The sequence below is a fragment of the Podarcis pityusensis genome, assembly GCF_964106645.2.
Source record: "Podarcis pityusensis genome assembly, chromosome: 5".
Lineage (NCBI taxonomy): Eukaryota > Metazoa > Chordata > Lepidosauria > Squamata > Lacertidae > Podarcis > Podarcis pityusensis.
The window spans coordinates 4,146,381-4,169,331 of record NC_138032.1 but is presented as its reverse complement, the minus strand read 5'-3'; the positions used below and the strand labels follow the sequence as shown (position 1 = coordinate 4,169,331).

At 44.6% G+C, this 22,951-nt stretch overlaps 2 protein-coding genes and 1 long non-coding RNA gene across 8 annotated transcripts in view; 2 read left to right on the top strand and 1 right to left on the bottom strand.

The window, feature by feature from the left end:
• ARMC9 (armadillo repeat containing 9) overlaps positions 1 to 6,428 on the bottom strand; it is an 80,938-nt gene extending 74,510 nt beyond the window's left edge. For 3 of the 6 annotated variants that reach the window (XM_081007435.1, XM_081007438.1, XM_081007439.1), the window contains exons 1-5: positions 6,295 to 6,428; positions 5,226 to 5,310; positions 4,105 to 4,230; positions 3,185 to 3,352; positions 880 to 1,035 (exon numbers count right to left, since the gene is read on the bottom strand). In XM_081007435.1, the coding sequence (XP_080863561.1) occupies positions 880 to 1,035; positions 3,185 to 3,352; positions 4,105 to 4,230; positions 5,226 to 5,279 (504 nt within the window). In that variant the 5' untranslated portion in view covers positions 5,280 to 5,310; positions 6,295 to 6,428. Of the gene's footprint in view, positions 1 to 879; positions 1,036 to 3,184; positions 3,353 to 4,104; positions 4,231 to 5,225; positions 5,311 to 6,047; positions 6,134 to 6,185; positions 6,264 to 6,294 lie in introns of those variants that run through there. The other 3 variants (XM_081007437.1, XM_081007436.1, XM_081007440.1) reach the window with 3 other exon arrangements.
• Positions 1 to 15,603, top strand: part of LOC308478189 — a 208,400-nt gene extending 192,797 nt beyond the window's left edge. The window contains exon 2 of the long non-coding RNA XR_013986896.1: positions 15,314 to 15,603. This is a non-coding gene — a long non-coding RNA (uncharacterized lncRNA). The remainder of the gene's footprint in view (positions 1 to 15,313) is intronic.
• LOC308477606 (uncharacterized protein) lies at positions 9,693 to 10,657 on the top strand (the record flags this gene model as incomplete). Its single annotated transcript, XM_081006339.1, has 2 exons — positions 9,693 to 10,164; positions 10,242 to 10,657. Exon 2 carries the CDS (start codon positions 10,319 to 10,321, stop codon positions 10,655 to 10,657), a length of 339 nt encoding a protein of 112 aa, XP_080862465.1. The 5' UTR covers positions 9,693 to 10,164; positions 10,242 to 10,318.
• Positions 15,604 to 22,951: the final 7,348 nt, after the last annotated feature.

Sequence of the window (22,951 nt, the reverse complement as noted above, 5' to 3'; positions counted from 1 at the left end):
ATGCCCTCCAGGGAGAGGTCCTTCACATCCAGTCACAGCTGGCCTTCTGACATACTGACAAGAAGAGGTGGCCATTTTTGCAGCAGACTCAGCAAGCTGATTTTAAAGGCAATGGACAGCTTGCACCCTGGCTGTTTTTCTCTCTTCTTTGGCAACTCTTTTAACATATTTTGATCTGTCAGGCACCTGGGGTTCTTCAACAATTTTGGGCATTCCACAATTTCAAAGCATTACTGAGCTAAAAATCAATACTGCATTCCCCACTCCTGACAGAGAAGCCATCATTCATCATTCCTTGTGATTTGGAATATAAGATTAGACAAAAGGCCTCCCTAGTCCAGCATAATGTTTCTTACAGCTTCCTCGCAGGGACTGGTGGCAGCTTCTACGCTGTGGAACTCACTGCCTGCTTACATTTGGTAGACACCTTCACTGGAATCCTTTCATTGCCTGCTAAATACCTTTCTGTTTAGGCAAGCATACCCAACACGTAAAGGTGACATGTATTTTAATCTATAATGTTCACTTAGAATATATATATTTGAATATTGATTTTACTAATTTTGTTTTATAATCTCATTTTTAAGAATTTTAAAGATTTTTCATGACCATTTTTTAATCATTTATTTTTTCACCTATCTATACTGAAGTGCAGCAACCAACCTTCAACAGTCCCATCTACCCTTAGCAGCATATTTTATTGATAATTTGTATATTTTGTATTCTTTGAAAACCCTTAAAGCATTTTGGGCTTTTTTGCAGTTAAGCAGTATAGAATTTCTGTTAAATGAGTAAGAAAAACAAATATCCCAAATCCTATTGCTGCTGATCCTGAGGGCAGGATTCAGCCACCATGACTAGCAGCCACTCAGTACATACCTGGAAAAGTTCTTTGAAAGATGGGTGGATCATAGGGTTGGGAACAAACGGTAGGGCATAGAATGGAAGGAACTCTGTAGTTTGGCTCAGTGCTGCCCCTTTGGTCTCCAAATAGGTTTTAAAACGTGCAACCCTTTCATCCAAAGCTGCTTTGTTCTAAAAAAACAACGAAGAAACACAAGTCAGCAACCTGGAAAGCAGCATGACGGAACTCGCGGTGGGAATCTTGGTTTTATATATCAATTGGTGCAGAGGCCTTCAAACTTATTTTATCCTCAAACACCACACCAGATGCTTGGGTTCTATGCGAGTCACCCTTTCCCATAAGCGATGTCTTGAGGAGGGTGCATGGAACCAGGATGGCAGAAATGGAGGAAGCAGATCGCACTACTAAAGCACAGGGGCTGCATAGCCACCAATCAGGAAGTCCCCCATTCCAATCTTTCTCATCTACCACAAATTCACTAGATGGACTTAAGTAAGCCTCCCTCTCTTAGCCTCAGTCCCCTCAACTACAAATGCAGTGTTAATCAAAAATTCTGGGTTGTTGGAAGCATTACTAAGATAATATACGTGAAGTACTTTTCAACAAACCTAAAAGACTATGTAAATCCTAAGCATCATTAAACACAACTACTGTGTTTTCTTCTGCAACTTGCATCTCGCCTATTATCAAGTTTCTATTCTCTTGACCTTTTTCTGGTTTCAAAAATGGCACAGCAGTCTTCCGGCGAAACCAACAATGGGATTTTTTTTAGTATTATTTCAGATCTACTGGGAGCAGTAGAGATGCAGTAAGTATTTTGTTCTCCAGCTTTTTTGACAAAATATCTTTAAATACCTGCAATTTTGAGTAGCCAGAAACACAATAACACCTGTCCAGCAGTTTAAATTGAGCAGGGACCCAAACAAAGAGAAAGCAAAGGATCACACAGCAAGACTCTCTATTTCTAGAAGACATCAATTCTCACCTATTGAATACTGCAGGCAGCCTGCAGGTGATCTTATTGAGCCATCCAAACTGACTCTTCAGAGCCACCGGGATATTTTGGTGCTTTATTGCCAAAACAGACTGCCCTAAATTTTTTCCTGTGTGCTACACAAGTACTATTAAGCTTATATTGCTTCCTTTCAAACTAATCCTAAACAGTTGGTAAAAACTTTATCTGTCCATTGGTCACTGCTGAGCAAACAGTGACTCCTGTGGAGACACAGTTACCTAACCATCTTGCCATGTGGGAGGGCATGAAGGAGCAAGAATTTGGGAATGCAACTCACCCAAAAGTACTTTACACTTGCATAACGGGTGACAGGACTCGGTGAAATCCTTTGCATGCTGTGTTCAGTGCGGCTTATTCCCTAGTGTGTTTAAGAGTGCATCGTAAGGTTTGTTAGGTAAAGGTAAAGGAACCCCTGACCATTAGGTCCAGTCGTGACCGACTCTGGGGTTGTGGCGCTCATCTCGCTTTATTGGCCGAGGGAGCCGGCATACAGCTTCCGGGTCATGTGGCCAGCATGACTAAGCTGCTTCTGGCGAACCAGAGCAGCGCACAGAAATGCCGTTTACCTTCCCGCCGGAGCGGTACCTATTTATCTACTTGCACTTTGTGCTTTCGAACTGCTAGGTTGGCAGGATTTGTTTGTTACTCACATGGTAAACCCATGGTTTCGAGGATCAGGAATGGGCACCATGGAGACTAAGGTCTATGCACTCGCTTCTCTCCTTATCCACAAACCAGGATGCCCCACCAGGAGCAAACCATAGTCTGGGAAATCTGTATCATCTAGATATTAATGGGTAACTATGATTTGTTGGTAGGCAGAAGCAGAAGCTTCTAATCTCCTCCTCTCCTACACGCAAGAAGGGGAGGAGTAAGCCCATAAGCCTGTGGCTAGCAGCCATTCATCCCTGAATGAAGTCTAGATCTGGACTGAACCATTATGAACTGCAGGTGAGAGCTCCCAACTGAATGATCCTAAAAATAAAAAAAATCCCTCTACAAAGAAAACCAAACTGTCAGGGTTAGCTAGAACCCTTCTCTTTGACATCTAATTTTCTCTATAGAGGGGTTTTTAATTTTATTGTTTGTATAGAGGAGCACATAGTCAGAAGATCTAGCTTGGACACTTTAACCATCTTAGTGAGAACTAGGCGAAAGCCACAAGCCTAACTGAAACTGGAAAAGGGGTGAAACCAATGGATTATTTATCTCAGCTGTTGACTGAATCACAGCCTTCTCCACTCACTTAAGAAAAGATAAGAGTAAAAATCTACAAGGACAAATTTATTTAACAAGGAACATACAGGTTTTCCTACACTGTGCTTTAACAGATAGATGGCAAAATAGATGTGAAGATAGAACTCTAGCTTCTGAGCAACAGCTTCGTTGTCTCGGATTGAGGAGGGAATATTTTCTTCCCACAGTTCAAAGAAAACATCCTGGTCTCCATCAGTGAAGGACGTTAGTAGATCCTTCCAAAGAGAAGAAGAAAAGAGAGAAGTTACATATTTAATATCTCACTTCCTACGTGATGTTAAAGATGAAATCACTTCTACTGAAACTGTTCAGTTCCAGAAAATCCCCTTCCGAGATTCTTCATGGACCAATCTGCTCAACAGCGTAAAGGCTGATCAAGAGCACCTAAGTCAGGGCAACATTTCTGTGCCAAATCCAAATAGTACAGGTAGCACAATGTGGTACAGGCACTTAAGAAACCCCTGGGCAAAGCAGAGCTGACCTCACTGCTCTGCACCTGATGGGCACAGAGTTCAATTCTGCTTGGTTCAGGTGTGCCAACCCCTTCCCTGAGCTCATCTTGCTGGGTATCTCCCCCACCCAACCCAGAAAGGCCAACCTTGACAGGTGGGCAGGATCCTCCCACCTGTCAAACCACCTAACAAAAATGTTCCTCACCCCTACAGTACATGCTCACGATTACTATTACTACTATTATTAGTTAATTAATTAAATCTGTAAACCACCTGAAGGGCAGTTCACTACTTGGCAGAACTAAGGAGTGGGCTTTAAGTGATGAGCGAGGACATCCCAAATGGGAATCCCTTCCAGCATGGACAGGGGAAAGCAGATTTGAACCAAGGGATCACCAATGTGGTGAAGTGTGGACTACCACAGACAAACCTGAGCAGAAAAAAACTTGGATTTCAACTGCAATAGGGCTCCCATATAGATGAAGCATTAATTTCACAAAAAAGAGAAATGTTACCTGAATTATCAGAGCCTTGGAGTCCTTCACTGAACTACCCCCAGTTTTAGGTAATGGTTTCCCTTTTATTTTGCATTCCTTTGTAAATGTTTTCACTGTATCTTCAAATTCTGCAAACTCCAAATACTGCAAACAAGAAGTTAGAAGAAAATCTGCAATAATTCTCATTAAAAGACAAGCAACAATGGATTAAGGCAACAGAACAGAAACCTGTTTGGATGCCTGACCTCTGATAGCTAGAAAACTGGAGAAAGCCGTAGCAATACACATGACCGGGCACTAGAAAAACATGACCTCCATATCAACCTATACATTTTCAGACTTATTGTACGTGCACACAAATTCTATGGATAAGATAAGTTCAGAGCATGATGTCTATACAGACCAGTCTAATGATTCACTTCCAGTGACTGCATTGAGGTTTGTATATTGACCACTGAGGAAGATCCCTAGTGGGTTGAAATGTGTCTGGTTCTCAGTATTATTGCTGGTCATAAGAGCTTTGGTTTTCAGGATTACTGTTGGTTCTTTGAATTAGATGACTGCATTTCAGACTTCATTTATATGTTATAGGCCTCATATATGTTCCTATTTTGGGAACGATTAAAATACCATATTTATATATATTGCAGTAATCGTCTGCATTCCCCACCACCACCCAATTTTCTGCCTTAAACCTACTTTTTGAGGTTCAGTTCTGTATTTTCTATTATTTGTATCTTGATTATCTTTTCAAGAAACGTTGTAGGACGATTTCGCATCAACAAAAATTGTGCTGATTTAATGTGAATTTTACTATCTAACGAGACCATTGATCCATAAAATGAAAGCAAAAACCAATGGACTGTACGTACTACAAAATAAATAAGACAGTATTGTAGATGATAAAAATTAAAATCACTTTTTTTCTTAAAAACAACAACAAAACGAAACAAAAATTGTGCTGTTTACTTTTTAAGGTTTGATGTTTTAATATGCTTTTGACTGGCAACCCAGCCAGGTGAGCAGGGTACAAATAATAAAATTATTATTATCATCATCATCATCTCAGCAATTCTGGACCAAACTGCACAAGTTCGGCAAATGTTAAACAAGCAGTCCCTTCGAAGAGAAAAACACACCTCCTTCACCATTCCAAGTAGCTCCGCTTCGTAAGCGAGGACGTCTCCCATCATAAATGTCGGACGACTCTTGTAGTAGCGCAACCTGCAATTACAATGTGAAGGGCTATAAAAAACAGCACATAAGAAATAAAGCGTTGCTTTCAATCAAAATTAGCTTTTCCAAATCATAAAAAAATGATCTCGTTTCAGAATCCAGCATCCTGCTGGCAGCTCCTGACAATTCTTTATTTTTATTTTTGTAAATCTATTTATTTGGGTTTTTCAAATTAAAATTTTACAATAACGTATCTACATGTTAGAAACAAGATTCCACAGAATCTCCTGGACTTCCCTCCTCCCCTTTGTGGCTTCTATTGTTAGTCCTTTCCTCCTGCATCTTTTATAACAATCCAAATCTTTTGCATCTCCATTATGTCCACAATTTACCATTAAACTGCCAGTGTTATTCCGATCCCACTAACGATTTTAGCTTTTTACAATGGTTTAGATAGATTATACATTTCCCCATTCCTTATTAAAATCCTCCTGACAATGTCAACACGCTGCTCCGCGGCCGGGTTTCATAGAACCAGCTGCAGAGTTGGAAGGGACCCTGAGGGTCATCTAGTCCAACCCCCTGCAATGCTGGGATCTGTAGCCCAAGGGTGGAGCTCGAAAACCCACCACCCTTGCCTGTTGCAGGGGGTGCAAGCTGCTCCCAGGCTGCAGCTTCCAGAGGAGGTCCTCTACGACTTTCCAAGCTTGGCTGCAGCACCATTTCTGCACAGGCAGAAACCCAACAGGTGAGGCTCTGCTCCGCAGAGAGAGGCTATACCTCACCTGTTGAATTTCTTGCCCGTCGTGGAGCAGTCTTGAGGCGAGAGGAAGGGGACGGGAAAGGTGCCGGGAGGAAAACCAACACCCCTCTGAGCATGTGCAGAGTGCCTTTCCCTTCCCCCCCCCCCACGTCACAGCCACCGGGGTCTACAGCCCGCAAGACGCAACTTTCTTTCGGGAAACCCTCTCCTGCTCCTGCTCCCAATTCCCTCGGGCTTCGGGGTAAGGGAAACCCACCGACCCGGCTTACCTGCTCCGCTTCCCGAGGCTTCGGAGAGGAGTAGGCCGCGCTCCCTCTCCCCGTCGCCTAGCAACGGCAGTCCCGCTCCGGCCCCTCCCTTCGGGTTTCCAGCGGGTTGAAAGCCACGCGGCTCCTAGGAACCAATGGCAAAGGAGCGCTGCGTCACGTGGGCCTGTCAGCCAAACAGAGGCCGGGAAGAAGGTGGGGAAAGAGCGTCCTAGCAACGGGCTGGCTCAGGGGAGGGGGGGAGAGAAGGCTGCGAAGGCAGAAGCCCCAGAGGGATGCTGGGAAATTGCCTCTTCCCAAGGATGCTGGGGAAGAAGGGCATGATGGGAAATTCCCTCCCAAAAGGTTCTGGGAAAGATGGGGCAGTGAAGGGGCGGCCATTTTCTCACTTGGGCACAGATACTTTTAACTTTAGAGTGTTTTAAAAGAGTGGCTGTTGGCTTTCCTTGATTTTAATGTTTTATCTTTTTGTAAACCGCTATATAAATATTATTATTATATTATTTGCGTTTCTAATACAATTCTATATCTGGGAAACGAACGAAAAAATACAAAGACCAGAAAGAAGAAAACTCTGAAATAGAAAAAAAATAACAATTTTAAGATATTGTTTTCCTCCTCCGATTTCCCATCCTCTCCTTCCATGGTTCCTTTTGCCTCCTCTTTTTCTCACGTTTCTTGGTTCACGCCATCTATTGCAACTGCTTATATACACATTAGTTTTTTCTTACCCTGCTGAAAATCTTACCATCCTGCTAGGTTAATTGTTTGTTTAGAACTCATTTTCATATATTCATTAAAAAATATCCAGTCCTCCTTATATTTTTCATCATTTTGATTTCTTCTAGTGGTCATCCCTGCTAACTCTGCGTATTCTAACAGTTTAAAAAAATTGTGTACATTTAAAAAAATGTATACATTTTATGAAATAATTAATAAAATGAGTAAATACTTGAGAGCGAATACCTTGCTGAACTCAGTGGCGCTTGCTTGTCAATGGGCACTCACAGGGCACCCGCAGAATCAGTGTGTGCAAAGCACTGAACTAGAACTGGGATTTCCTCCCCACACCATTGGAAAGGCACATAGCCTCCTCCCCTGTCAGGTAGGTTGGGCCAGCCACTGACTCTCAACCCAGAGCCTACCTCACAGGGTTCTCATGGGGATTAAATGAGGCGAGCAGAAGGATGTACGTTACATTGAGCTCCTTGGAGGAAAAGGTGGGATATAAATGCAGTTATTAAAACAGTAATAAATAATAATAATAATATATAAACAGTTGCACTAGATGGAGCCAGCCCAGGTTTCACTAACATAATGGGGATTTCCCGCTCTCTTCCCCCATGTGTCATAATGTTCCTCCCCACCAGGAAACCCTGAGGGGGTCAATAAAAACCCCAGAACAGCATGCAAGAAATGCTTGCTCTGATGGAACTATCATAGTGTGACATTGTTGGGAGCTGGACTAGGGATCCTTTCTGATATAAGTATAAAAACTGCTCCTTTTCCCATATAGAGTCCTTTGTAGGTTCTCTATCAGTAGGAGAAACTAACAGAGGCCAACCAGAGAATATTGAGAAGCAAAGCAGCTAGTAAGCCTGATCTTTATTAACTGTTGCAACAGGATGTTCCCCTCACATGCAGGAGAGGAGAAGGACCCAGAGCCATGCGTGCAAGCCCTTATACAGCGATACCTCTGGTTGCAAACGAGATTCATTCCAGAGGCCCATTCGCAACCTGAAAAGAACGCAACCCACATCTGCGCACGCGCGGGTCACGATTCGCCGCTTCTGCGCATGCACGTGACGTCATTTTGCACATCTGTGCATGCACGAGTGGCGAAACCCGGAAGTAACCCTTTCCAGTACTTCCTGGTTGCCGCGGGACGCAACCTGAAAACGCACAACCTGAAGCAAACATAACATGAGGTATGCCTGTATAGACATTTTAAATTGCCCACCCTGGAGTCCAAGACCACCCCCAGAAACATCATACATACATCACAGAAAAGGGGGTCTACAACAGAAATCTGAGTGTGTTGTTTATCTCCTGTCTGGCAAGTTACCTGATTGCATTATCTGGGTTTTGGCCACTCTTTTGTTATTATAACTACTTAATTCCTGAATCTGGGTCACAGGCTCACACCCTGTTCATATCTTGAATGTGCCCTTAAGGCAGGATATGTGAGGAAAGAGACAATGGGGAGGTTTCCCACTTTGACCTTGCAGAGAAATATTTGAGGTCAATTTGTTCAGGACCTAATCTGTGGTGTTTCAGACATGTGGTTTATATATACAGTTATGAACATTTAATTTATATATATATCTATATATGACCTTAAAATTCTTATAACAATTTCCAACCCTACAATTCCATGATTCTATGATTCCTCCCTTTGTTCCATTATTTTATTGGTTTTAGTTAGTTGCATCTTTTCTTTGTAATAAACTTGATTGTTATGCAGTATTGTTAGGTGTGATGCCATTGTTAATTTATGCCCATTGTGAACTGCGTTTGAATGCAGTATCTGCAGGAAAAGAGCATTTCAACAAACCTGGCTTGACAGCCTTGAAATATGAGTATCTCACCAGTTCCAATGATTAAGCTGTTTAAAGCCGTGCTTGGCTGGGACCAATTTAAACTATTTTATTGGGTGATTAAAGGAAAGTAGTGAAATAAAAAATATATTAAATGTTCATAAATGTACCAACCAAGCTCATACATAGATGTGTGGACCACATGTCTGGAGCAGCACAGGAGGACCACCCTGAAACCATTTTCATTCCCAGCCTGGAGGTGGGGGAGCCTGAGATTTCTGTTGTAGACAACCCACTCAGATTTCTGTTGTAGACCGCCCTTTCTGTGATGTAGGTATGATATATCTGGGGGGTGGTCTTGAGCTACACTGCTTCTGTGATGTAGGTATGATGTTTCTGGGGGTGGTCTTGGACTCCAGGGCAGGCAATTTAAAATGCCTATATAAGGGCAGACACACCTTTGTTCTGGGTCCTCCTCCTTTCCTGCGTATGAGGGGAGCACCCTGTTGCAACAGATCAATAAAGATCAGGCTTACGAGCTCAGTATTCTCTGCTTGGCCTCTGTTCTTTTCCCCGACCAATGGAGAACCTACAAAGGACCCTATAAGGGCTCTTGTGTCCCCCATAAGGGAATAAGGGCAGATTTACGTTTATTACAGTAGCCAGGGAGATCTCTGGGCCTCCAGTTCCTGGGAATCACAAGAGGGGAGAGGGCTTTGGGGATTTCCACAGGCGTTTGGCCACTGTGAAAACAGGATGCTGGACTAGATGGGCCTCTGACCTGATTCAGCAGTTCTTATCATTGCACTGTGCTCTCTTCTCATACGTCTCCATTTTAGGGGAATCAGCAACGGAAGACGAAAAACTCGCAAGACGAAAGAGTTTTTCGTTTTTTGAGTTGCTTCGCAAGACGAATTTCCCTATGGGCTTGCTTCGCAAGACGAAAACGTCTTGCAAGTTTGTTTCCTTTTTCTTAAAACCGATAATACCCAGGGTGCATTGCTTGAAGAGGTGCAGTTGCGACTTGACTTCGAGGAGCAACTCATAGCACGCGGTGTGGTAGCCTTTTTTGAGGTTTTTGAAGACTTTGGTGATTTTTGAAGCTTTTCCAAAACTTCTTTTGCAGCCATTTGGTAAGTTAAACTTTTAAAACTTTTTTGGGGGTTTTTGGATTTTGGGTTGGGGTGTTTGGAATTCAGGGACTTGGTGTTGGGGAGGGGTTTGCAAGAATCTGGAAGCTTGTGTGTTTTTTTCTGCATTTTTATGATTTTTTGTGACCATTGGGGCACTCTGCTGTTGTTAAAAAAAAAGATTTCTGGGTTTGGATTTCTGTGTGGTGGGTGGCTTGGGGGGGTCAGGGAATTGTTGAGAAGGGGTTTGCAAGAATCTGGAAGCTTGTGTGTTTTCTGGGAGGTTTGGTGCTTTTGAATTTTTTGGATGTGAAGCACTGATTTGGGGGGGGGGGATGCGAAGGTAGGAGCTGTGCTGCCATGGGGCCCAAGAAGACTGCTGCTGCAGACCTCGTCCGGCAACAGCCAGGAACCTCAGGCGAGCCAGAAGTCGTCAGCGAGCTGGTGGAGGAGCACGACCACGAGCTGACCACCCAGGAGCTGGTCGAACTGCAGGTAGAGGCTGCGCAGGAGCAGGCCTCGCTGGAAGAGGAGGAAGCAACTGAGGAACGGCTGTCCTCCAAAGACCTGAGGGACATTTGCCAGAAGAGGAAAGATGTGCAGGCTTTTGCACAGCGGCACTACCCTGACAAGGACCTGACACGTGACCTTGCGAACACTTTTGATACGAGGGTCATGTCGTCTTTCAGGGAGTGCTGAAAAGGCAGATAAAGCAGCAGACCATGGACAGGTTCTTCAGTAAGAAGCAAAGAGTGGAAGAGGAACCTTCTTCGAGTTGTCCCCCAGAGTCTTAGAAAATGTATGTACATACACTTTGGTGATTTTTAAATGCTTTTCTGTCATGTTTAGAAACTTAAATTATTGTTCCTTCAATTTTTGAAATGCTCTTTACAGTATGTGTGACTTTAAAGAGCACTTAATAAACTCTTTTTGTACCAAATTTGGCTTTGTTTGGACTTTTTTTGACCATAGGAACGCATTAATTGATTTTCAATGCATTCCTATGGGAAACCGTGCTTCGCAAGACGAAAAATTCGCAAGACGAAAAAACTCGCAGAACGAATTAATTTCGTCTTGCGAGGCACCACTGTAGTGATTTCTCACATGGCTCCCCTTGGCTATGCCACAAAAGACTGAATGGTGCTTTGGGGCTTTGTGACCTCTGCCACAGCGTGACCGTTCAAACGGGGCGTTAGCCTTTGTCCTCTTCTGTTTATTCACAAACAGGGTTGTTTTTTCTTTAAGACACAGAAATCTGCCTAACCTTCTGGTTTCTTGGAGAGTCACAAAGCCAAAGGCTTTGTTTTATGTAGCCGACATTGGCAGAGACTTTAAAGAGAAACAGTGGTTCGAAGACGTTTTCTCACAGAAGCGTGTGATAAATTGTAAAGACTTCTGGGAAAATTATTTTTAGAAAAAGAAGCCGCTGCCCTGGATGGCAGTGATCCATTTGTGTCCTCAAGCTGCGGCGCAGAGGAGAATTACAGCAAAAGGTTATCTTTAAAGTAAGATGAAGAAGCAGACTTGGACAAAGTTTCGCATCTGGTACAGCTTTTCTTTCATACAGCAGCCAAATGACTTAAAAGCAGGAAAATGAAGGGGAAATTATCTTCCCCATTGTTTGTCCCCAACAATTAACATTCTGGTGGTAGGATAACCAGCCTCATATAACCAAAATGCTTAAGTCCAACTAATGCATGTAGGGGTTAATGCTGTCCTGCCAGGTTTGGCTAGGTCACTCTTCCTCACCTTGGGAGGAAGGAAAGAAAGTCTATTGTTTCCCTCCATCTGTCTATGTGCAAAGAGGTCTGAGCTGGTTGCTCCAAGTTTAAACCGCATGACTTTTCTACAAAGCCATTCTTGTGTTCCTATACCAAATAATTTAGTACCTTTCGCCACTTTGGAACTAACCTAAGTTTTGCTGCTTGTGTTTTCTGAATGCTGTATGGTAAAGCACATGAACCGGACCTTTGAAGAGTTTATAAGTAAACCATTTTTAACTTTCATAAATTTAGCATCATTTCTATGCTAGCGCAAGTGGGAAAATTTCGAATGAACTTAGAAGATTATATTTTAAAGGTCTAATAGCCTATACAGTCATACCTCGGGTTACAGACGCTTCAGGTTGCATTTTTTCGGGTTGCAGACCGCCGAAACCCAGACGTACTGGAATGGGTTACTTCCGGGTTTCGGCAGTCATGCATGTACAGAAGTGCTAAATCGCATTTTGCATATGCACAGCAGCGCCGAATCGCAACCTGCGTGTGCGCAGATGCACCACTGTGAGTTGCAAACATGCATCCCGCACGGATCACGTTCGCAACCTGAGCATCCACTGTATTTCCATGCTTTACTTTGCTGCATATTTTCCCAAAATTTTCAGTCTGCTGGGGTTTCGTCACCACAGAGTACTTATCCCAAACCTCCTTAGGAAACATGGGTTGGGCCCACAAATTAAAGTCCACAAACACAGCTGCATGTAATTGGTGGCACATGGCAGCAATGGCAGTGGTGCGCTCCTCTGCTACCTTTTGGCAACCTCCCCCCACCCCAGTGCTGCTGGTCTTCTCCCACGCTTGTGGATCTTTATTTCCCCCCTTGTTCCTGATGGAGATCTTCACTCCTCCCTTCTTCCCGGGCGGGGAGGGGCAGCTCCATTTTGTGGTTTGACTCAGGTGTCAAAATGTCTTGGGCCGGCCTTGCCTAGAGACTTTGCACTACATTGGAAAAGTGGCCCTGTCAGCAAGCATAGCTGTCAACTTACAGATTTGAAAATAAGGGACCAGCAGCCTCAAAAATAAGGGATCAGCAGCCAAAATAAGGGATTTTCCAAGCACAGGTATGTTCAACTTCTGAGGCCCTCCGAGCCAAAGGTAGAAAACCCAGCCAGCAGCCAAACGAAGCCTCAAACGGTGGTTCCCACAGCGCAGCAACCCGGCAAAGGGGATGCAGCAAGGAAAACTACCATCACCTTTCCGCTGGGAAGCGCTGAGCAAAGGCGAGTCCCCGGGCAACGTGGCCGATTTGATCGGCACAAGGCATGCAAGCTCCACCCCCCAGTCATTCTTAGACTCCTTATTAGGTGAGCAATGCAGCCAAGCAACACAGTTGGAGCCTCCTTCCTCCCTGGCCGGCAGGAAGGCAGGGAGGGAGAGGAGCTGCTTCCTTTGAAACCCAGGAAATTTAAGGGACATCATCAATAAGGAACAGCAGCAGGACACGGCGCTGGGATAAGGGACTTTCCCGCCAAATAAGGGACGGTTGACAGCTATGCCTTGGGGATGAATTGGAAAATGCATATATCCTAGAAGGGAAAGTGAAGCTGCTGAAAGGTGCATACAGTATTTTACTGGAATGGGAAACAAAAGACGAGGTGGTGAAATCGGTCCTGATCAAATGGGCGCAAGATATAGGGCATAATAATACATTTTGAAGATAGGGATAAACTGTGGAGAACAGATTTAAAATTTACAGACGGTTCCCTTTTGAAAGAAAACTATATGAAAATGATGTATAGATGGTATATAACTCCAGTACAGATTGCAAGAATGTATAAAACTGGGTCAAATGTATGTTGGAAGTGTAAAGAAAAAGAAGGGACATTTTACCATATGTGGTGGGAATGTGGAGAAATTAAAAAATTCTGGGAAATGATATATAATGAGTCGAAGAAAACGTTTAAATTAACATTTGTAAAAAAAACCAGAGACATTTTTGTTAGGGATTGTAGGAAAAGACCAGCCAAGGAAAAGAAAGAATTTATTTATGTATGCAACAACGGCAGCAGGAGTCTTAATAGCACAAGGATGGAAGAATGAGGAAACCCCGACAAAAGAACAATGGCAAGAGAAATTGATGGATTATGCGGAACTGGCGGAATTGACGTACAAACTGCGAGACAAGGACAACTGTGACTTTAAAGAAGAATGGGAACTTTTTACCAACTACTTAAAAAAACAACAAATTGAACTGGACTCCTTGGCAGGTTTTGAATAAACATACACAAATTTATTGACTGTTAATATAATAGACAATTTAAGGATCTTTACAATTTTACAATATGCAGAGAACAACATGTGCTGAAAAATCAGAGAGAGGAACTGAGGGGGGAAATCGGGGAGGGGGGAATGATGAAGATGATATGATAATTTGTTATATTGAAATTATTAATAAAAATATTATCATTTTTTTAAAAAGGAAAATGCATATATCCATACAGGTTCCTTATTGCAGGAGGCTCCCAAAACGGAAAGCAGAGGGCACGACATTAAGCTGGAAACAGCTTCGGAGTTGCGATATAAATTATCAGCGGCATTTTGCAGCCCGGCCCAAGGGCAGCCACACGCCAGAGAAACCGCAGCCAACTGTGAAGCAAATTGTCAAGCTGTGAAATGCAAAGCTAGTTGAAGAGAGGAGGCCGAGGGAGATGTTTTTAGAATCGACCACATGAGGGAAAGATGTTTGCAGGGCGGGTATCCTGTCCAATTCCACCACCACCCCAGACTCTGTGCTTTGTCTCTCTCAGGAAAGGGATTCAGCTCAGTGGTGGAGCATCTGTTTTACACAAGAAGGTCTCGGGTTCAAGTCCCGGTGGCATCCCCAGTTAGGGCTGGGAGAGAGCTCCCGATAAAGACCTCCCTGCGTTCCTAGGACCTGTTTTCTTGTCTAGGAAGTGTAATAAACAAAAATCCGCCCTTATGGGGGACACAAGAGCCCTTATAGAGTCCTTTGTAGGTTCTCCATCGGTTGGAGAAAAGAACAAAGGCCAATCAGACAATATTGAGAAGCAAAGAAGCTGGTAAGCCTGATCTTTATTGAACTGTTGCAACAGGGTGCTCCTTTCACACGCAGGAAAGGAGGAGGACCCAGAACCCAGGTGTGCCCGCCCTTATATAGACATTTTAAATTGCCTGCCTTGGAGTTCAAGACCACCCCCAGAAACATCATACCTACATCACAGAAAGGGCGGTCTACAGCAGAAATTTGAGTGCATTGTTTACCTCCTGTCTGACAGGTTACCTGTTCATGCTTACTTGATTGGATACCCTGGGGAGCCTGGCCAGTCTTTTGTAATGATAAATACTTAGTTCCTGAGCCAGGTCACAGGCTCACCCTACTCATACACAGACATACCCTTAAGACAGGATTTGTGAGGAAAGAGACAATGGGGAGGCTTTTCCATTTTCCTTTGACTTTGCAGAGAAAACATTTGGTCAGTTTGGGAGCCAAAATGGTTTTCAGGGCTATTTTACTTTGCTGCTTCAGACATGCGGTTTATATATTTATGTACGTGTTTGCTTGGTACATTTATGAACATTTCTTATATATATAAGGCCTTAATTTTTTTTATTTCAGAAGTGTAGCATGAGGAGAAGAATGAAGTGCCCCTGAACATGAACAGAGTGCCCTTTCCTTCACCGCACCACAACTGTGGTCGGACTAGGAACTGGGAGACCACGGTTCGAATCCCCAATTGGACAAGAAGCTCAAGGGGTGATTTTGAGTCCTGGTCCCTGTCTTTCAGCCTAACTTACCTCAGAGGGCTGTTTTGAGGATTTAATAAGGAGACCGAGAGTCACGTCCACCGCTTTGAGCTCCTTAGAGGAAATGTTGGGATATAAATTTCAATAAAACGAGTAAATAGATCAGCTCCCAAACTTCTAGAATGAGGAAGAAGGGGTTCCAAAAAAGCATGACTTTTTCCGTGCCAGTTTAGGATCAGCCCACGAACTATTAATACCAGAGTTTAAGCTTCCACAAAAAAAGAAACTAGGCTAAGGCAAAGGTGAACCTCAGATGGGCACCCCAATTTGCGGGCTGTGAGACCAAAGATGGTTTTCTGTGTCTCAGGCCACAGGTTCCAGCTGTCCTGCCAGCGAGGAGAATAAAAAAAGCATTTAACTCAGGCCCCGCCATCTCATAAACATCTCAGCACTGCAGTTTTTAATAATCCCGGTGGCTCCACCAGACTCTTGTGAGACAAGAAGTAGCCCTATATGTCAAACGACTGGTTTTGGGTACCTTTTTTAAAAGAAAAAGGAAAAAAAACTACAAATCTACAAGCTCTCTATTTGTATTTATCTTTCCTCCCCAATTTATTACAGCTCAAAAAATAAAAACCGCTCTGAAAGCCAATACGAAACAAATGCCTCTTTTTAGCTAGAGGCTCAAAGGTTTTTAGACACGATGAGCCGCACGGCTGCTGGTATCGTCACGAGATTTTGCCATTACGACCTGTGTTTTCTCTTTGTGGAGTTTATTTAGGATGATGAGGAGCTACCCATAGACAGGATGGGCTCTGTCTACTCATTTTTGCCGCTGGCAAAGCTTATCTCTGGCTTTGTGGTTCTGGGAGGTCGGTACAAACTCATCCAAAGAGGTAGCGGGCAGGAAAAGATAGACAGGGTTAGTCAGCAGCAGGAGTTGCTATTATCTGTGTTCAATTCAAAAAACGCCAGGATTAAATCAATGTCGAGTAAGAGACGGACTTCAGGCAAGCGCCACGTTGAGAGTCTTGGAATGCCGCTCGGCTCGTATTGGAGGCTGGCGGGTCTATAAAGGAAAGAGAAGACCCTCCAAGCTCACTAGAGCCCCAGGTGTAATAAACAAAAATCTGCCCTTATGGGGGGACGCAAGAGCCCTTATAGAGTCCTTTGTAGGTTCTCCATCGGTCAGAGAAAATAACAGAGGCCAACCAGAGAATATTGAGAAGCAAAGCAGCTAGTAAGCCTTTCTTTGTTTCTGCAAATATAATATGAATGGTTCCCAATCTTTTTCAAAGTCTCTGTTGTCTCTTTCTCTTAGTCTTAGACGGAGTCATCTAGTCCAACCCACTGCAATGCAGGAATCTCTGCTGAATTATCCCTGGCAGATGGACAACCAGCCTCTGCTTTAAAACCCCCAAGGAAGGAGAATCCACAACCTCCCGAGGGAGACCGTTCGTCTGCCAAACAGCTCTTACTGTCAGAAAGTTATTCCTGATTCTTAGTCGGAATTTCCTTTCTTGTAACTTGAAGCCATTGGTTCGAGTCCCACCCTCCAGAGCAGGAGAAAACAAGCTTGTTCCTTCTTCCATGCAACAGGGCTTTTGATATCTGAAGGTGGCTATCATATCACCTCTCAGTCTCAGGCTAAACATACCCAGCTCCTTCAACCGTTCCTCATCAGGCTTGCTTCCCAGACCCTTGATCATCTTGGTCGCCCTCCTCTGCCCACCTTCCAGCTTGTCAATATCCTCCTTAAATTGTGGTGCCCAGAACTGGACACAGGACTCCAGGTGGGGTCTGAACAGAGCAAAATAGAGTGGCACTATTCCTTCCCTTGATATATTCCTTCCCTTCAGGTATACAGGACCGAGGCCGTTTAGGGCTTTAAAGGTCAGCACCAACACTTTGAATTGTGCTCAGAAACGTACTGGGAGCCAATGCAGATGGGCTTCTGGTCTGATCCAGCAGCCAGTTCCTTCTTGTGCTCTCCTCTCTGCCGTACGCAGGCATCCACCCCACCCACAAGGGCATTTTTCTCAGCCCAGAATCCCTACCAAGCTGTGATCTCCCCAAGCCTCACTTTGCACAGGCACAAACTGGCTATGCGTCAACATATTAATACCTTTTCCAGTAACTAAGGCTGCAGAGCCAGGCCGTCAGTCATCGATGTCCCAGGGATAAAAGGGCAGCGTGTCTCGTCCAAAGGAATCATGCGTGTTTCTACGGCATTTCGTTTTCACCAGCTTGGCTGAAGGGGAAGGAATAGGGTGGCGTAGCAGAAGAGGATGCTTCACTGCAAGGTCTCCTGGCAGGCGCAAAAAACCTGCGTTCCACATGCAAAGCGGAGGACGTGGCTTCCTTCTGTCCGTTCCCCACCGTTCCCAGTTAAATGGCACGATTGCGGGAGACTGTAAGGCTTGTTAAATAAGCTGTGGGAGCTTGACTTGCAATAGGCATGTCAATTAAATCTGCAAGGATCTGGCAACGTCCCACTGAAGATTGCCAATGGACCAAAAAGACGCTGGCCCAACTAATTCTTCTTTTGAAGTCTCTGGACCAGTTTGATGGAGGTTGTGTGTTTAAAAGCCAGAAGAAATGTGTCCTCGTTGCCAGGGCTTTCCCCCCCTCTGGGACTTGCTGGAACCTCTTAGGTGGGCACCATTGCCATTCTAAGAAGACAAGGGAGGTGTTCATGTTGAGTCCCTGCACCTCTTTTTCTAGAAAAATTGTTGTTGTTTAGTCGTTTAGTCATGTCCGACTCTTCGTGACCCCATGGACCAGAGCACGCCAGGCACTTCTGTCTTCCACTGCCTCCCGCAGTTTGGTCAAACTCATGCTGGTAGCTTCGAGAACACTGTCCCACCATCTTGTCCTCTGTCGTCCCCTTCTCCTTGTGCCCTCCATCTTTCCCAACATCAGGGTCTTTTCCAGGGAGTCTTCTCTTCTCATGAGGTGGCCAAAGTCTTGGAGCCTCAGCTTCAGGATCTGTCCTTCCAGTGAGCACTCAGGGCTGATTTCCTTCAGAATGGAGAGATTTGATCTTCTTGCCAGGTTTTATTCTGAGTCCAGGTCAGCAGCAACATCCTCCATACTAAGAGCAGGTAAATTCTCTAAGTGTGGATTCTGTCATAGACAAAAACATAACCACCATCCAATTCTAGCAGTCAAGGGGATGGTATCAGCAGGCTCAGGGGAGCCTCGTGGGCCTTGGGGTTCATTGATGGAAGAAATTAAATAAACTCCGGGGTTTGCTAATGTTTAAAAAAACACTGAGGGGTGTGGAGAACGAAGCAGGAAAGAAACTTCCCATAAATGAAGCCCAAATGTACTCAGGATGCTGACTGGGAACCAGGAAGTGGAGTATGGCACAGTGGTACCTCGGGTCAGGAACTTAATTCGTTCCGGAGGTCCGTACTTAACCTGAAACTGTTCTTAACCTGATGCATCACTTTAGCTAATGGGGCCTCCTGCTGCCGCTGTGCTTCCGGAGCATGATTTTTGTTCTCATCCTGAAGCAAAGTTCTTAACCCGAGGTGCTATTTCTGGGTTAGTGGAGTCTGTAACCTGAAACATATGTAACCTGAAGCGTATGTAACCTGAGGTACCACTGTATTGTATTTGATAGGAGAGTGACAGCAACGTTCTTTTTTAATGCTATTGTGATTGTTGTGAGGTGCTTTGAGCTCCACACGTGTCGCTGGAAAAGCAGAATACAAATATTAAATCAAAATCAGAGTGGCATGACTGGCTGACTAGAAATCCGTGCAAACACTACTACATGTGCCATACCTTCAAGTTTTCCATCTGATCCAATATCTACATACAAGGAACGTTAGAATCCTCAAAACAGCGGCACGTGGAACACCATAAGATAAGCATACCATACTGTGGTTATTGCCAATATGCCAATTTAGGAACAGAATGGACTATCTCCTGACAATCCATTGGACTTTAATTTCTCAGGATACATTCTGTTTGCATGATGTGTTGATCTACGGAATTACACATTGTGAGATATGGTGAATTGTGTTTGATATAGAAGTTACACAGCCTGTTATGTTGTGTGTGTTGTGACTAGAAATCGAGGCAGGAGCTATTTCAAGTTGCAATAGCTTTCACCTTGTGCGCATGCTTCATCCGGGTAGCCAACGCATGCACACTCAGGTGCCTGGTTGAGCTTCTCCATGCACGATGGCACAGTGCGCCTGGGCAGCTCTCCACAGTTGTTGCAAGTGGGAGAGAGGGTGTGTGGCACCCCTCTCGGGTACCAAAATTCAGGGGACGAGCACAAACCACCATCTTCAAGCTGCAGTTGGTCTCTCTCTCTCCCTCTCTCTCTCTGCACAACCCATCAAATACCTGTCTTGGTAAAACCACAGAAATGTTACAGGGCGGAATTCTTCCCTGCATGCCTCATCGCCGCGCAGCAGGATTCGCATCAACAAACGACTAAAGTAAACGCCGATCTCACTGTGCTCCTATTGTCTGCCCAAGCCCTCCTGGCCTCTTCGGTTTCCTTCAAGCGGCACATTATAGACCCCAGAGCTGTTCATTTTCGCCCGCTCGGTGCCAACACAAAGAGGAAATATGTAAACAGGCGTTAGCCTCGTGTGTGTACACACACACAGCAGCTGCAAGCGGGTGGATAGGGAGCCAGGATGTGGAGTTCAGCTGGCTGCTCTTGAAAAATCACTTGCCTCCCTTTCTTAAGGTGGATTGACATGCTCCCTTGGCAAACACGTGTTTCCAGACCGGCATTTGACAGGTAAAACCCTAGGAAAATAGAGCTCAGGCCCTGGTTATCTGAAAACTGCATCCTCCTATATGAACCTCCCTGGGCCTGAGATCTGCAGGAGACCCTTCTCTCAGTTCTGCCACCCTCACAAGCACCCTTGATGGAGACGTAGGAGAGGGCCTTCTCAGTGGCTGGTCCTCCAAGACTTTGGGACCCCCTTGCTTGGGAAGCCAGACTGGCTCCCTCCTTGTCCTTCTGCCAGCAGGTGAAGTCCTTATTCCGACAGGCCTTTTGAGAGAGATAGATAGATAGATAAAGAACAGGGCTTTTAACAGTGCTGTGCTATTTTTATTATCTGTATTTTAATAGAATTGTTTTTATACCACTCTAATCCTATTGTTTAATTACTTTTTAAGTATTCTTTGTTAATCCGTTTTTAGCTTTTCTGCATTTTATCTGCATTGTTTCAATTTGTTCTAGTTACAGGTAGGTAGCCGTGTTGGTCTGCCGTAGTTGAAACAAAATAAAAAAATTCCTTCCAGTAGCACCTTAGAGACCAACTAAGTTTGTTATTGGTATGAGCTTTCGTGTGCATGCACACTTCTTCAGATACCAATAACTCATACCAATAACAAACTTAGTTGGTCTCTAAGGTGGTACTGGAAGGAATTTTTTTTTATTTTGTTTCAATTTGTGTAAGCCTTGAGTCCCGGTCTGGGAAAAAGCTGGCATAATAATAATAATAATAATAATAATAATAATAATACAAATGTGATGGGGGTTGCAAGAGAGGAAGGGCATTTTTGCATCATAGTAAGTTAGGCTGCCTTTCGTTCCAACATTCCCTCGTAGGATCCACAATCAGGAAGCACCAAGCATAAAATGTCTCCAGTGGATTCCCTCCCGCCCAATACATTATCCATCAATTAACGAGACACAAAATTGCCTTTGATTTAGTTCCAGGCTTGAGAGCATCCTAGAGGAGGCCTTTCCTGGTCTGCCGCTGCTTTCACTGCAGACTGAGCCCATTTCAATACAAGCAAAATGCACACAGCCCTCGCATCCGCTTAATGGAGAGGCGTTCTGGGATCAGCCCAGAGCTTTCTTGGAGTAAAAACACTGGAAGAGGCTGTCTGTCTGATCAAACTGAAGGGGGCCTGTCTAGTCTAGCACCTGATACCTGCGAAAAGCCCACAAGCAGGACAGGAGCACAGCAGCAGACTTGCCCCCCCCCCATGTGTTTCCCAGGACTGTCATTCAGAGGCATGTGGCGTCTGATAGCAGAGCTTGGTTCACAGATTGCCAGTAGTCCCTGATAGCTGTGATCTGTCTACCCCCCCTTTCTATGGAGAAGCCCATAGTTTAATTATGTACTCTTGTGTAGAAAGGTTTCCTTTATTGATTCCTTTATTCCCAACTTTTCCTTCAAGGAGCCCGAGGTGGCACTGTGATAAGAATTTTAAAGTCTTAGATATATAATAAATATTCATAAGTGTACCAACCAAGCACATACATAGATCAGCACAGGAAGACCGGCCTGAAACCAATTTTGATTCCCAAACTGACCAAATGTTTTCTCTGCAAGGTCAAAGGAAAATGGAAAGGCCTCCCCATTGTCTTTTCCTTCACAAATCCTGTCTTAAGGGTATGTCTGTCTGTGTTTGAATAGGGTGAGCCTGTGACCTGGCTCAGGAACTAAGTATTGATCATTACAAAAGACTGGCCAGGCTCCCCAGGGTATCCAATCAAGTAAGCATTAACAGGTAATCTGCCAGACAGGAGATAAATAACACACTCAGATTTCTGCTGTAGACCACCCTTTCTGTGATGTATGTATGATGTTTCTGGGGGGGGGGGGTCTTGGACTCCAGGGTGGGCAATTTAAAATGTCTATATAAGGACAGGCACACCTTTGTTCGGGGTTCCTCCTCTTTTCTTGCATGTGAGGGGAGCACCCTGTTGCAACAGATCAATAAAGATCAGGCTTACGAGCTGCTTTGCTTCTCAGTATTCTCTGGTTGGCCTCTGTTATTTTCTCCTACCAATAGGGAACCCACTTAAGAACTCTATATGGGCTCTTGTGTCCCCCATAAGGGAAAAAGGGCAGATTTTGTTTACAAGAGCGCACATGGTTCTCCCTCCTCTCCTCATTTAATCCCCACAACAACCCTGTGAGATAGGCCGGGCTGAGAGGGAATGACTGGCTGGCTCCCAAGGTCACCCAGTGAGAACTTCATGGCAGAGTGGGGATTTGAACTCAGACCTCACCCAAGTTCTAGTCTCAACACACTAAACACCAGCTCCCACCAGCTCTTGGGTCCTGAATCTCTCACCCTTTAGCTTCGTTGAGACACACAGCCCTGGCTGCTAGTATTTTGAGAAAAAGAGAGAAACCCGATAAAGGCAATGCAGTACGCCCTGTTCATTTCGGTCGCCCCGTTCTTCACCTCTCCCAGCTCTGCATCCTTTCTGAGGTGGGGCAACCAATTTGACCAACCATAAAGGCATCACCAATTGGGACGCAGGTGGCGCTGTGGGTTAAACCACAGAGCCTAGGACTTGCCCCATCAGAAGGTCGGTGGTTTGAATCCCCACTCCCGTTGTTCGGTCCCTGCTCCTACCCACCTAGCAGTTCGAAAGCACATCAAAGTGCAAGTAGATAAATAGGTACCGCTCCAGTGGGAAGGTAAACGGCGTTTCCATGCGCTGCTCTGGTTCGCCAGAAGCGGCTTAGTCATGCTGGCCACATGACCCGGAAGCTGTACACCGGCT